Source organism: Lontra canadensis, unplaced genomic scaffold (assembly GCF_010015895.1).
Source record: "Lontra canadensis isolate GAN:19392208 unplaced genomic scaffold, GSC_riverotter_1.0 scaffold112, whole genome shotgun sequence".
NCBI classification, from domain to species: Eukaryota; Metazoa; Chordata; class Mammalia; order Carnivora; family Mustelidae; genus Lontra; species Lontra canadensis.
In genome coordinates, this window is record NW_022631106.1 from 1,137,754 (window position 1) to 1,151,653 (window position 13,900).

Below are 13,900 nucleotides of genomic sequence, written 5' to 3' on the forward strand. Positions count from 1 at the left end.
TCTTCCGGCAGTGACCCCACAACCCCAGCCCAGCACCGGGCACAGAGCCAGCCCTTGGCTGAGACATCTCGAACAGACCTGATATGCCTGAGCCCAGAGCCTCAGTCTGTCATGTCTGGGCTGAGAAGAGCTTTTCCTTAGCTAGTGGGGAAGGGAGGGGTAGCTAGAGAAAGACTGGGCATCCATCTCTCTCTCTTCCAGTCTCTCACACTGAGTTTGAACTGGTAAGCCTTCCAGAGCCCCCATTGCCTCAGTGGTCCCCCTGGAGTTGCTGGGGAGGGTGAAAGCTAAGTAATGGTATGGAAGCCTGGCTCACAGTAGGGCTTAGTACACCCCTTAGTACACCCCTGTGCTCACACGCATGACCCTGCCTGCCTGGGGTGTCACACAAGTATGGAGTGTGCACACTTGGGGGGAGGGGTGTCCCTGTTGAGTTTCTTGGAAAAATGTTGAACGCAGTCAGAAGCCCCAAGTGGTGTGTGTCTCGTGTGTGTGTGTGTGTGTGTGTGTGTGTGTGTGCGCCTAGCAGGGAGGCCCAGGCTGCTTCTCCTGCCCTAGGAGTCACTGCAGAGGCAGGAAAGGGCAGTTCCGAGCCTAGAGCCATGGATGGGTACTGTGCCTTAGAACAAGCTACATAACTTTTCTGCCTTTCATTTTCCTCATCTGTAAATAGGGACATGCTCACCTACCTCATAGGAGAGTTGTGAAATTGTAATTTATAAAGCACCTAGAGCAGGGGGAAGCAGACTTTCTGTACAGGGTCAGATAGGAGACGTTTTTGATTATACAGGCCAAACAGTCTCTGTGGGAACTCCGCTGTGTCATAAAAATAGCCGTAGGCAATACATACATGAATGGGCGTGGCTGAGTTCCAATAAAACTTTATTCCCAGAAGCAGGCAGAGGGCCACATTTGGCCTGTGGGCTGTGTTTTGCTGAGCTCTGATTTATAACAGTGTGGCGCATTGTAACATCTGAATAAGTGTTAGCTGGTGTTCTTTTTCTCCTTATTGTGACTGGTAGCATTACTGCCTACCTGTGGATGGTCTCCTGTCCTATCCTTCCGTCCACATGCAGCCATGCTTAGTAGGTCCATTCTGGCTCTGGCTCTGTGGCTGAGTCCCTGCAGCCATGAGGGGCTCCAGACTCCTGTCTGGAGGGTTTCTTTGCCTCTGCCAGCTCAGCTTCTCTCCATCTCCTCTGCCAGCCATTATGCACCCCTTCATCTCCCGACCACGGCCCTGCCTCCCAGTTCTCTGGAGCTTTGGCCTCATCTTGTCATCTGTAAACCAAGGCTGTTGAACTCAGAAGTTTGAAAGAGCCCTTTTTTGCCCCTAAAATTCCTGTGGTTCACATCTGAATTTTTTTTAGAAGCACTTCTACCTGTTGTTACCTGAGCTATTGTTACCTGGGCAAGGCTCACAGCCTCCATTCTCCAGATGCGGAATCTGGGGCCAGGGAGGGATTTGTCTGCCAATGTGGCCCGGGCTCCTCCCACTGGGCCCTCTTCCTGCCTCCTAGGGGGAAACGGGTGCAGAGCAAGGACTGGTTATTTGGGAAGGGTCCCCCTGCTATAGGCACGAGACCCCCAGTCTGTTGAGACCCAGGGCTGCCGGTGATGGTGTCACCTGCCCTTTCTTCTGCAGTCAGCCTACGCTGTGTCACTGCTGCGGGAGTGCATGAAGCTTCGACCCTCGGACCCCACCGTGCCCCTGATGGCCGCCAAGGTCTGCATCGGGTCCCTGCACTGGGTGAGTAAGCTGTGGGGGAAGGGCCCTGGGCCCAGCGACTCCTGCAGAAGGGTGGCAGGTGGGCATGAGATCAGGGTGTGCACACCTTGCTGTGTGTATAAGGGGTGGGGTGGGGGTTGTGTGGGAGCTGTGAGGCAGGCAGGCCTGGAAGGAGGAATCGTCTGAGAAAACCAGCCTCTGTCTGTAGCAGTAGGTTCCCCGACTCAGGCTGTTATCAGGTTTATGGTTCAGTCTTGAGATGTGGTCTCCAGGGAACCAAATGTAGAGTCAAAAGTAGCAGGGGCCCCTGCCTGCCCAGTGGTGCGGTAGTGGGCGGGACTCAGAACATCTGGGCTGGCTGTCATTTGGACAGATGTTCACATTACTATGGGGGGCAGTGCTGTGTGGGCAGGACTAGAGGTGGCCTCTTTTCTTGGGCCCCTCATTCCTTTCAGCTTCAGCCTGCGGGTCCCTGCCCTGTGCTCAGCTGCCTGCCGAGGGCTCTGCCGAGGTGGCTGAATGGGCAGGTGCACCCTCTCCCCATAGGCCAGGCGTTCCGGCAGCTTGGCTCTGAGGCCCTCCCAGAAGCCAGCAGCACGGAGCCATGAAAGGCACTGTGCTCTCCTCCTTAGGCTTCCCCTGGGGGCTGCTCTGAGCCTGTGGGGTCTTGGGGTGGAGCCTCTGCAAAGGTGTCTCCTCCTACTGGGAGCCTTCTTCCTGAGGGTCCCCGCTTCCTTGTGCCCACACCAGCCTCCTGAGGTCAGGGGCCATCCTAGAACAAATGCATCCTCTCCTGCCTGTTGGCCGTCTGCCCTACCACCTCTCTTTTCTTTGGACAAAATAGCTCCCATTCCTTCATCAGCCTTCCAGGCCCATGTCTCCCCATGGGGAGCCACTCCCACACACAGGCCTCCCCTGCCTGTTCTCCCAGCCCCCCAAGCCCACCCTCTCTGTGGTTGGGTGCCCAGCTTGTTCCAGGCTCCAGGGGCCTACAGCGGCCTGTCCACCTCCCACTGCCACTGCCCCCTCCTTGGGCATCCAGCCCTGGGAAGGGAGACTCCATGTTTGAAGCCTTCCTGCCAAGTCTCCCAGGGACCAGAAACCGGCCCCCACCCTCTCTGGGTCCCCACCTTGCCACCCCGTGGGCCTTTTCCTCTCTTTGCTATAGAGAGGACTGCCTCCCTCGCGTGAGGAGCAAAGGGGGAAGAGTACCTTTCCGTCTGTCTCCTGGTTCTCAGATTTCTGTAGCTGAGGTGCCTGCATGGCCACCATGGCCCCCCTCACTGTGAATGGTGCAGGAGGGGGAAGCATGGTGTTGGGCCCCAGGCTCAAGAGTGTGGCTTCAGTGAGGGGAAATCTGGCAGAACCACCTCTACAGGCTCTAGGCATTAGGAAGTGGCTGCGGTGTGAGTTGGGTTGGAGTTTCCCTGCCCACCTCCAAGTGGTCTTGGTACACAACCTTGCTGTGCCTTGGTTTCCTCATTCTTAAAATGGAGATGATAACAGTCTGTTCCTCAGATGTGGCATAAATGACATAAAGTATGTAGAAGGCTGGATGGGTCAGGAGATGCATGGAGGAGGAGGCCTTGGACTGTGGAGGGCTCAGGCCTATGGTAGGTTCTTTCATCACTGCTTTCTTCCCCCACCCTGGGATTAGTGGCGAAACCCCTTACCCCCCACGTCTCTCCAGGGGACCTGTTGGCACCCTGCATCTTACAGGTGGGGAGCTGTGGGGACGTGGGTGATATGCGGGTGTCAGCAGAGACACCCAGACCGTTGCTCTGCAGCAGAGGGCCGTGGTGGGAGCTAGGGGTCACAGAGACGGTGGGCTCACTGACCCCTCGCCCACACTCCTGAGTGTTCTTGGGGCTCCTCAGAGGGGCTTCATGCCCATCGCCTCACCAAGCTGGGGCTGGGATGGGCCCCTGTCCTCCCCGAGGCCCCCAGCTCTGAGGTGGCTATGGGTGTCCACCCAGCCGGCAAGCGCCCTTGCCAGGAAGCCTAAATTTAGGCCTTCCCACCGTGGAGGAGCTGTTTCCCTCAGCGACGTAATTACAGTCATTATATGCATTCAGATTACATGGTAATAAAATTAGGATCCAATCAGTCCAAATTGAAATCAGATGAGTTAGGAGCAAAGTCATCAATGACAACATAAATAGAAAAGCCCAAATGGAAACTTAAACATACAGACTTGTCATCAGAATCAGGGAGGACAGTGAGCTCTTTAACTTCAGCTGAGAAGCCTGCATGGCTTGGAGGCTGGTTTGAGCCAGGATTGAAACTGAGTCCAGGCTCAAGCCAGGTCCCGCTGGAGGGAGTGGGGGGGTGACTCCTGGCAGCCATCCCTAACCTGGAACTCCCAGACCTCCCTGAAGCCCCTTTTTATACCTGCCTTGGATACCTAACACTTTACCTGGTAATCCCCTGTGTCTCTTGAGGGCAGATACTGTCTCTCTTCCTTGTTGAAACCCCAGCCCAGAGTTCACGTCGGTGCTTATTGGATAGATCCTGCTGGCCCATGAGCATAGCCGCTCAGCAGCCAATTCTGCCTTCTATGGTACTTCTCTTCCCAACTAGTCGGGAAGAGACTAAGCTTCTTCACTTACCACATCTGCACCCTGAGCCCTTCTCCCCAGCAAAGAACCCTGCATGTGGGTAGATGTCCACTCATATCTTCTAGAATAACTCCCGCCCCAGCTGGCTGGGAGGGATGGTGCGGGAAGTCTGCCTCTGGTTCAGTGGGTCTCAGGTTCCCAAATTGGCACTGGGCAGAGAGCAGACCGTGGGTAGCAAAAGGCAGCCTGTTCGCCAAGGAGGCCAGGAGAGGGGCGGCCCAGCACTCTCTATTCCAGGGCCATGAGCAGGAAGAATGGGTCTGACCTCGACGGGCTGAGGGGTGCTGGTGTTTGGGATGGAGCACAGTTCCTGAAAGGCAGCTGAGGCCACCTCTGCCTTTTGCCATCACAGTTCTTCTGGTTCCCAGCAGCCCCAGCAGGCCCAGCCATTGCCCAGCCAAGCTCCATGAGCAGAGGACAGAAATCTGGGGGTGGACAGCTTGGCCCAGGTTGCAGGAAGGGAGGCTGAAACTGGGACATCTGAAAAACGAGCTGTGCTGGGTGAAACCAGCCGGGGTGGCCATGTGCCCAGAGGTGGAGTACCTGCTGTCCCCACGTCCTGTCTACGTGCCCAGAGCCAGTGTGGGACGCCCTAGGCTGAGCCTGGGTCTGAGAGCAAGGTGGCCCTCAGGTCGTGGTGCACCAGGCAGAGGGACCCATGTAGTCATAGGCTGGCTGACATGGGGTTTGCTGCAAGGTGATTGCCCCCCAGGGCAGGCGTGGGGGCAGGCGGGAGAGCACTGCCCCCGAGGCTTAGCCTGAGGCTCCTCTAGGTAGGGAGGGGGCATCCGAGGCTCTGACGCAGGGACAGCAGTGCGTGGCAGCCTTGGTGTGGCTGATGTCTTGCCAAGGTCCCCAGCTGGTTATTTGGGGCAGGAAGAAAAGAATTGTAAATATTTCTTTTTAGTATTTCTCCAAACACAATTATTTAAAATGTATATAATTTAAAAAGTTGAGGCTTCCCTAGGAGGATAGGAAATGGGGGTGTGCATGTGTGCTGCATGTCACACACGAGAGGGGAGTTAGGAAGCAGGAAAACAGGCCAGGCTCTTGTAGGAAAGGTCTGTGGTGTCTCTCGGCCTCTTCCCTGAGGGGAAGAAGTGTGGAAACGGCACAGGCTTTGGAGGCAGAGAGCATAGAGTTCAAATCCCTGCCTACCCACTTAGCAGCTGTGTGACTTCAGGGAATAATTCACCCTCTCTGGGTCTCCTCTGTACCCCAGAGGCAGTCACCTACACCCCGTACAGGTGGCTCTGACATCAGAGCCAAGGAGTGTCGCTGCCTTGCACACGGCAGGAACCTGCTGAGCAACGGTCCCTTCAAAACACCAGGTTCTCAGAAGGGAGGTGCTTTTGTGTTTCTACCTTCCTTGTTCAGATCCAGGGGTGGCCAGAGCCAGGAAGACGAGTTGAGGGTTTATGAGGCAGGGAAGAAAGAATGCCAGCCACCCTGCCACTGGATGTGGAAATGAGGAAACCCCGCCCTGTTCCTCTCAGGAAGGGAGAAGTGCGTTTTCAGTGGAGCAGTTGGCAACAGGCCCCGGGCCCCTGGAAGGGCCGGAGGAGAACCAGAGGTGCTGTTTCAACAAGCTTGGCAGGCTCAGAAGGGAACTTTCTCCAGTTCCCAGGAAGGGAGGAAGGGGCTGAAATGCCACGGGAACCACCTCTTTGGCCCAGTGCAAGATGGATGAGGCCACCGAGCCGGAGGCCTGTCTGTGTGGGCACCAAACTGAACAGCCTGGAGAGCTGTTGGAACCTGGGAAGTCATGGGAACACGGCCCTTCTGGAAAACCCAAGTAAGGGGTCCAAACGTTAGAGTCTTCCTGCATCCTTCTCCCAAACGGTCAGAGAGGAAGGAAGGTGGGAACCGCCAAGGGCAGCCGTGACTCGGGCAGCTCAGAAGGATCCAGATGCAGGCTCAGGAGACCTGGGTTGGACACGCAGTCCTGTCACTCCCTCGCCAGGTGGCTTCGGACAAGTCCTCTAAGCTCCTTGTGCCCCAGGACCTTCCGCTGTGTGACACCTGTGCCATCAGGCTCTAAACTGCTCTGGAATGGCAGGGGCATGGGGGCATGGAGGGTCTCCACCTGGACTTTGTGGCGAAGGGACAGGGCTGCTGTAGGTAAAAGAGATATTAAAAAGCAGTATATCACTGGAAGGAGAATGGCGGAAAAGAACTTCGCAAACCCATCCCTTTGGAGGTGTTTTGATGTGCAAGGAGGGCCCAGGACTGTAACCCGAGCAGAAGCCCCAACCTTAGCGCCACCAGCTGTTGACTTTCAAGGCCACCAGAGGAAGTGACTGAAGACTGGAATGGCTAAGTGAGGTAGTCCCGGGGGGAAGGATGATGGGGGTGGCTGGAGACGGACGGGTGGGCGCCAGACAGCTTGGTCAGCCTCTGGATTAGAGCTGTGGCTTTCACGTTGGAAGTCGAGACCCGTTCGTGGGTTTTGACATAGAACTCCTTTTTTATCTTTAAAGATTTTATTTTTATATATTTATTTGGGGGGGGCAGAGGGGGCAGACGGAGTCAAGCAGACTCCGCCCTGAGCCCAGAGCCTGACCTAGGGCTCGATCTCCTGACCCTGAGATCATGACCTGAGCCAAAATCAAGAGTCAGATGCTCAACTGACTGAGCCACCCAGGGCACCCCTGCTTTCACTTTTTAAAGAGGGTGGGGGGTGCGTAGGGGCAGACAGGGAGAGAGCGAATCCCAAGCAGGCCCCACACCCAGCATGGAACCCGACACAGGGCTTGATCCCACGACCCCGAGATTATGACCTGAGTCAGACGCTCAACTAACTGAGCAACCCAGGCGCCCCTTTTGCACATTTCTTTTTTTTTTTTTTTTAAAGCTAAAGTATGGTGAGCTCTCCTGGCCCAGAATGTGATGTGTGTGAACCGGAGAGTGACTTTTCCCTGTTTGCCAGTAACCGTTGAGCTTTGTTCCCGGCACCTTCCCTACACTAGTTACCAGAGATCAAAGCTGGCATTTGCTGAGAAGAAGGACACGGTCTTCGGAAGAGTGTCTATATATGGATGCGATGGGTTTCCAGATTCTGTAACTTGTACTTGGTGGTTTATAAAGTGGCTTGCTCCTGTTTGAACGGGGCATAATTATGCCTAAAGACAGCATATGAGATGACCTTTATCAGTCATGGGATGGCAATTTGTTCACTTAACCCTTTAATCCTGTCCCCCCTCGGCCATGAGTCTTCCTTGGACAATTGCAGCCATATGATTGTCCTTCCCTTGGAGCCCCGCCAGCCCCATGCCAGCATCACACGGTGGGGCCTTACTTAGGGGCTACCCTGTCCTGTGGGGGTCAGCTTGTGGGGATTGCACGCGAGCTCATACAGGCCGCCCTCTCCCTTGTCGTGGGGGCTCCCCAGCTGGCCCATCACAGAGCCTGCTGCTGCAGAAGCCTTGGCGGAGGTCTCTGCGGAGGGGCAGGTTGGGTCTGAGTCTCCATTTTGCAGAAGAGGACCTCTGGGGCACAGAAACTAAGTGATCTGCTCCTGACTTCTCAGCTGTCAGGTGCTGGGCGAGGACCAGAGACGGTGTCCGCAGCTCATCTTTCAGGCTCACACCCCCCTCACCCCCACTGCCCCAGGTCCCGCTGGGCCAGGTGCCACAGGACACTGATCTTAGCTGCTCCAGCTTTGGGCCCGCGTGGCAGGTGGAGGCTGGGCAGCAGGCATTGGACGGGTTTCCTAAACTACGGCCTCCCCCAGACCTTGAGATCTGGGGCCTGATGGTCAGAGCTTAGGTCCTTAGACTCCGTGCTCCTCTCAGTGGCCAGGCCCCCCAAAGTGGAGGTGGCCCACTGCCCAGGCCCGCAACCAGAGCAGCACCACGAGGGGGCTGGAATGCTGCCCTGGTCAGCACGCGTCAGGCCGGCGGACGTGCCTCAGAGGGATTCAGCACCCCCTGCCCCACCCCCCACTCCCCCATCGCTGTCTGGGCTGTCAGGTCACATGCTCTGCTTCCTCGTGTTTTGGTTCTGTTGTTTCCCTCCCCGCACGGTGGGCTCTCTGCTCCTTCAGCCCTTTTCCTGCACAGGGCTTCCCATGGGTGTGTGCAGAGGGCAGGCATACCCAACTCCCCTCTGCCGATGGCCTCTGTCTCGGGGTCTCAGCTCCACATCCCAGGGATGGAGGGGCTACCAGCGTCCCGGCTGTGGCCAGTGGTCAGGCCACAAGATGTGCAGAGCTGAACCCTCTCCTTCCAGGGTGGGGTAGCCAGGAACAACACTGGCGTGAAGGCCAGGAGCCAACTTGGGTTTGAATTTAACTCCTCGGTTGAAGGTAGCTCCCTGATGGGCCTCTGCCAGAGGCAAGATCTCCCCCACAGGGGGCTGTGACATCTGGGTTTCAGTGGGGCTTTGGGGTGTGTCAGTCCTTGTTCTCGGTGACGCTAACATCAGTACACTGCTGTGCCAGACTAAGGGACGGGTGACATTCCTGGGCTGGGGAGGAGGAGGAGGGCATCTTAGAGGCCTGTGGGCTGTGAGTGGGCATGGTAGAGACCCCCAGCTGTCTCCCGCCTCCCTGACTGGCCTGATTGCTGTAGGTGCCCCAGACGGCTTGAGAGGGCTGCCTTGTGTGTGTCCTTCTTCGTGTCATATGACGTGTGTGATGGTGTGTGCACACGTGATCTGCGCCCACTGGCCCCTTTCCAACTGGAACAGTTCTTCCTGCTCCCAGGACAAAAACAACCTCAGGCCTTTTTCCCCTGAAAAGTTTGAGCTCCCTGTGTCCAGGAGCGAGCTCACAGACAGAGCCAGAGGCAGCCTGCCTGTTCTGCAGGGTTGGCAGTGTCCCCAAGACCCAGTCCCAGGGCCCTGCCTGCCCCCGGCCCCGGCTTCCCTCTCTTTGCTGCACAGGGCAGGCACAGACAGAGACCAGATGGTGGAAGGAGCTGTCACAGACTGGGCTGGTCCTGGGTCCCTACTCTTGGCAGAGTAAGCTCTAGGGAGCTAGGCTGTCTGGGGCGAGGGAAGCTGTTTCCTGTGAGCAGAGCTACCACCCTGTGACGTGGAGCACAGCCCCTTGGGTTGCTGGGAAGAGGTCCAGGGAGTTGCTGCTATAGGAAACAGCCTTATTTCTTCCACCTAGTGGTGGTGTGGTCTCGGACAAGCCATCTGGCCTATGATCGTGCTGCCCACACGTGAGGAATTGTGGCTCTGCGTGTCCCAGGCTGGTGACTGCACCTCCGGCATGCCAGGGCCAGGAAAGCCCTCCCAGTGACCTGTGCCTCTCCTCTTTGCAGCTGGAGGACGCAGAGCGCTTTGCCATGATGGTGATCGACCTTGGGGAGGAAGCCGGAGAGTTCCTTGCCAAGGGCTACCTGGCACTGGGCCTCACTTACAGCCTGCAGGCCACTGACGGTGAGTGCTGGGGCCTCAGAGCCTCTGCTTGGGGGGTCAGGCCTCCCAGGGGCCCCTCGGGCATCTCTTCCCACCAGTGCCCACCCCACCACCCAGCTCATCTCCCTCGAGTACACACACACACACACACACACACACACCCCTCAGTCCCATTTCTACTCTTTTACCAGACTTCATCACTCTCACACATGCGTTCTTCATGGGCGCTTCCTTCCAGGTGTGGCCCTAGCCCCTTGGCAGAGCTGCTGCCCGCCTCTGGAACTCCTGGTGCTCGCAGTCTGTAATACGCTGCCTGCCTGGACCCCACAGGGTGTCTGAATTCTGCTTTGCTCTTGCCTCAGCACTGCTGTGTCCCTCTGGGGTCTTTTAAACCTCCCTTGACACGTGGAGCAGTGCTGGGTACACCGTTGGGGCTTAATCAATACTTGTGCTTGGAGGACGGATTCCACTCCTGCTGCCCTGAGCCTGGCATTCTTTCCCGAACCCTGCCCGCTCAGCCACGTGTGCCCCCATCAGTGAGGCAGTCACTGACTTCTCTATGCTTGCAGGAAGGGGAATGATGGTGTCCCGTTCAGACTAAACATGGAAGAGTAATCTGACCAGGGCTGGGCTCGGGCCTGGCTGACAGTAATTTTAAAGCTTACCAGGTGATTCTGTGTGCATCTAAGGCTTCAAACGCCTGCCCTTAAATTTTAACACTGAAATATTGTTAAAATGGTTACAAAAACAGAGTCCTATGAGTAAGGAAGCCCCCGGAGGCAGGCATCAGCCCTTGGAGGCTGCCTCTCAAGGGTTAGGTAGCAGAGAAGACAAAGAGGTGAAAGGAGCTGGTATGCTAAGGCACACACTGGGAAGCTGGGGCCAAGCGGACGCCCCACACCGTCCCCCAGTGACTGCTTGAATGCAAGCATTTGCTGGCCAGGGCCCTCGTGGGGCCTCTCCCTGTAGACCTCATGTGCCCGGGATGGGGCAGGGCTGGGCTGGCGGCCCCTCACAGCTTGATCTTTGTCTTCTCTTCTGCAGCGACTCTGAAATCCAAGCAAGATGAGTTGCACCGGAAAGCATTACAGACCCTGGAGAGGTGAGGGGGGCCCCCGGCCCAGCAGAGGCACCAGGTGGCACACTTACACGCTTTATCTCTCTGGACCCCTTGCTGGAGACAGACTGAAGGTTTCAGGCCCCATTTTATTGACCAGGAAGCCAAGGCTCTGAGAGCTCATGTGGGAATTGGGGACAGGCCTCTGGGGTGAGGTGGGGTGGGTGGGCTGAGCCCTCCAGTGATGGCAGGCTGCCCCCAGACTCCTCCCCGCTGCAGCTCAGAGCTCTAACCTGGGAATCAGAGCCCATGACTGTTGTGAGAATTCTGTGAGATAGAGCTAGAAAAGCACCTCGCGAATGCACCTTAAGTGTAGCAGGGACTCAAAATTGGTGTTTGCCTCCTGCCAGCCCTTCTCTGACTTGAGGGCTGTAAGGAGCCCCCATGCCGTCCTCGCAGACATTTCCTGGCATCCAGGGAGGAAGGGAGGGGGATGCCAGAGAAACCCTTCCCCAGTACTGCTGTGAAAGCTGCTAGCCTGTAGGCGGTGCTAGACGTCTCGTGCCACCTTTATGGGAACATATTAGCACATCCAGCCCCGCTCCGGCCCTGAACCCAGGGAGGTGATAGAGTCCCATCTGAGCCAATCCCTGAGGAGCTACCAGGGCCAGCTCTTCATTCCCCAGGCTTCTCTCCCAGAGAGGCCCTTCCCAGCCTCTCCAACCGCAGGGCTGTTCCCTTCTGTCCTGCGGAGGAGATGTCAGGCTCCAGGCTCTATATAAGGCCATCACAGGGCCTTGGCCAGCTCTCTGGGAGCCTGCTGCCCACGGGCTGCCACCACCATCCTCCCCCACTGGGCAACCTCTTGAGAACCCTGACATTTCTCCCTGCAGCATACAGCCCAGGGCTGGCATGCTGGAGGCCCACGGCACACACAGCGTGCCCAATCCTTGCTCATTGACCTGTCACTCCTTCTCCCCATACAGAGCCCAGCAGCTGGCGCCCGGTGACCCCCAGGTCATCCTCTATGTCTCGCTGCAGCTGGCCCTTGTCCGCCAGGTGGGTTGTCGCATTTCCTAACTCCCAGGTCCCTGAAGGCTGCGGAGCTGCTCCTGCTACCACTGCTTTGCCCAGCCACGTGACCCTTTGCAAGGACTTGATCTCTCTGAGTCCCTGTTTTCTCATCTGTTACATGAGTCCCTTCGCCCTGCATCTCTGAGGGACCCAGTGAGGATTAAGTCAGAAAATGTGCTAAAGCCCCTGGGGGGCACCTAGGAAGGGATTATTCTCGGCCCTCACGGCCCCTAGAAGGGTTCGGTCTCCTGAGACATTGCTGAGTGACTGACTGCAGGAAGCATTTAGGTCCTCACCTTCCACCAAGCTTTCCCCACAAGGCTCGACTTCCAGGTCCGGGGTGAGGCTCTTGGTACCTCTCTGCCACTGTCATCAAGGAACAGCACTCTGCTCTGGTGTTCCGAAGATGTGCACATACCTGAGAGCTCTGTAGTTTTCACCCTCCATAAAAGCACTGGTGTTTCTCTTGCCAGTCAAGTTCATGATAAGCCTCTGGATGAGAAGGCAGTGTCTTACTGCTCCATGGCTGCCTGGGCCGTGGGGACTTGAGGAGGGACACGCACATCTCACACATGTGCAGAACTGGGCAGAATGTTCTCTCACGTCATCCTACCCTCTCAGCCACGGGCACAGGCATGACTGACTGCCCTCCTCACTTTGTAGCTAAGCACGGCAGCTCAGAGAGGTTGACCAAAGGCTCTAGCGAAGAAGTGGCAGGGCCAGCCTCCATTCCCCACCCACCTCCCACCCCAGAGCCGCAGCTCTTGCTAAGGTGGGCCTCTGAGCAGGAAGAGGTGTTTGAGTGCTGGCCTCCATCCCTGCACGGACAGGTGCGGAGAGGCCCCCTCTGGCTCTGCACACGGGGACCGGGCTGGCCTCCTTGGAGCCCCCACACCCACCCAGGTCCTCTGTGCTGTGCCATGAACCTGCCTCTTTACCCCCAAACCTGACCTGGGACGACAGCGCCCTCTCGCCATGGTACTTTGGGCCGTGTGTTCTTGTCAGAGCACCGGTGCCATGCCCGGGGCCCAGGGTCTCACTTGAGTCTGCTCTGCCCTCATTGGCCGGCATTAGCCCCGGAATCCTGGGGGCAGGTTGGGCCTTGGAGAAGGTTGCTCAGCCGGCCGTCTTCTCGGGCAGATCTCCAGCGCCATGGAGCAGCTGCAGGAGGCCCTGAAAGTGTGCGGGGATGATGCCAATGCCCTCCACCTGCTGGCGCTCCTTTTCTCAGCCCAGAAGCACTACCAGCACGCCCTGGACGTCATCAACATGGCCATCACAGAGTACCCCGAGAACTTCAAGTGAGTTCCCTGTGGACACAGCTGGGGGCCGGCCTGCCACAGACACAGTTGCCCATGTGCACCCCCACCCTGCCACATAGCCAGCTGGTGCACACTGATTAAGTGCTGACTGCATGCACAGCCCCTGGCTGGAGGATGGAGGTGGGGGCAGGCCCCGTGGGGTCAGAGAAGGCTCTGTCATTCTGTGCCTGGAGGCATCGGCAGGAGGGTGGCGTGAGTGGTGAGCTCCATGCTGCACCTGCAGGCTCTAGGGGGGCTACAGGGACCCCAGGGGAGACTGTGTTCACATGCACGTGCTGGAGCTGCTTCCACCTCGCCCTGGGCTCTGCGTTTGAGCCACACAGGGACACTGCTTGTGTAACTTAATCATAACCCTGGCCAAGCCAGTTCAGGGTGAGCTGCTCACTCTGGCTGGGCTGGCAGAGGCCCAGTGAACCACCTCCCTGCCCCTAGGCAGGTCACAGGCATTGGGAGAAAGGGGTTCCCTCCTTCCTGAGCAGTCCTGGCCTCTCCCTCCATCCTTGGCAGCTCCACATCTGCCCCCCTCAACCAGGTCACACTGCCCAAAGGTCCCTCTCTTTGGAGCAGGGTTCACGATCATTTGGCCCAGGCCATGGTGGATGTGGCAGGGTGAGACTTTCCTGCCCCCACCTAGACACAGAGGACCCACTGCCACCCAGCCAGGACACTGGGGAACAGAAGACGTGCTGGGCCACCTGAGGCAGGAGGGTGTGTGGCTCTGCAGGAGGAAGTA

General features: G+C 57.5%; 1 protein-coding gene across 3 annotated transcripts in view; it reads left to right on the forward strand.

The window, feature by feature from the left end:
- The window catches only part of TTC7A (tetratricopeptide repeat domain 7A), a 114,465-nt gene that overhangs the window by 59,610 nt on the left and 40,955 nt on the right, over nt 1–13,900 (forward strand). For all 3 annotated transcript variants that reach the window (XM_032840300.1, XM_032840302.1, XM_032840303.1), the window contains 5 exons: nt 1,646–1,750; nt 9,618–9,735; nt 10,759–10,816; nt 11,758–11,830; nt 12,986–13,146. In XM_032840300.1, the coding sequence (XP_032696191.1) occupies nt 1,646–1,750; nt 9,618–9,735; nt 10,759–10,816; nt 11,758–11,830; nt 12,986–13,146 (515 nt within the window). The remainder of the gene's footprint in view (nt 1–1,645; nt 1,751–9,617; nt 9,736–10,758; nt 10,817–11,757; nt 11,831–12,985; nt 13,147–13,900) is intronic.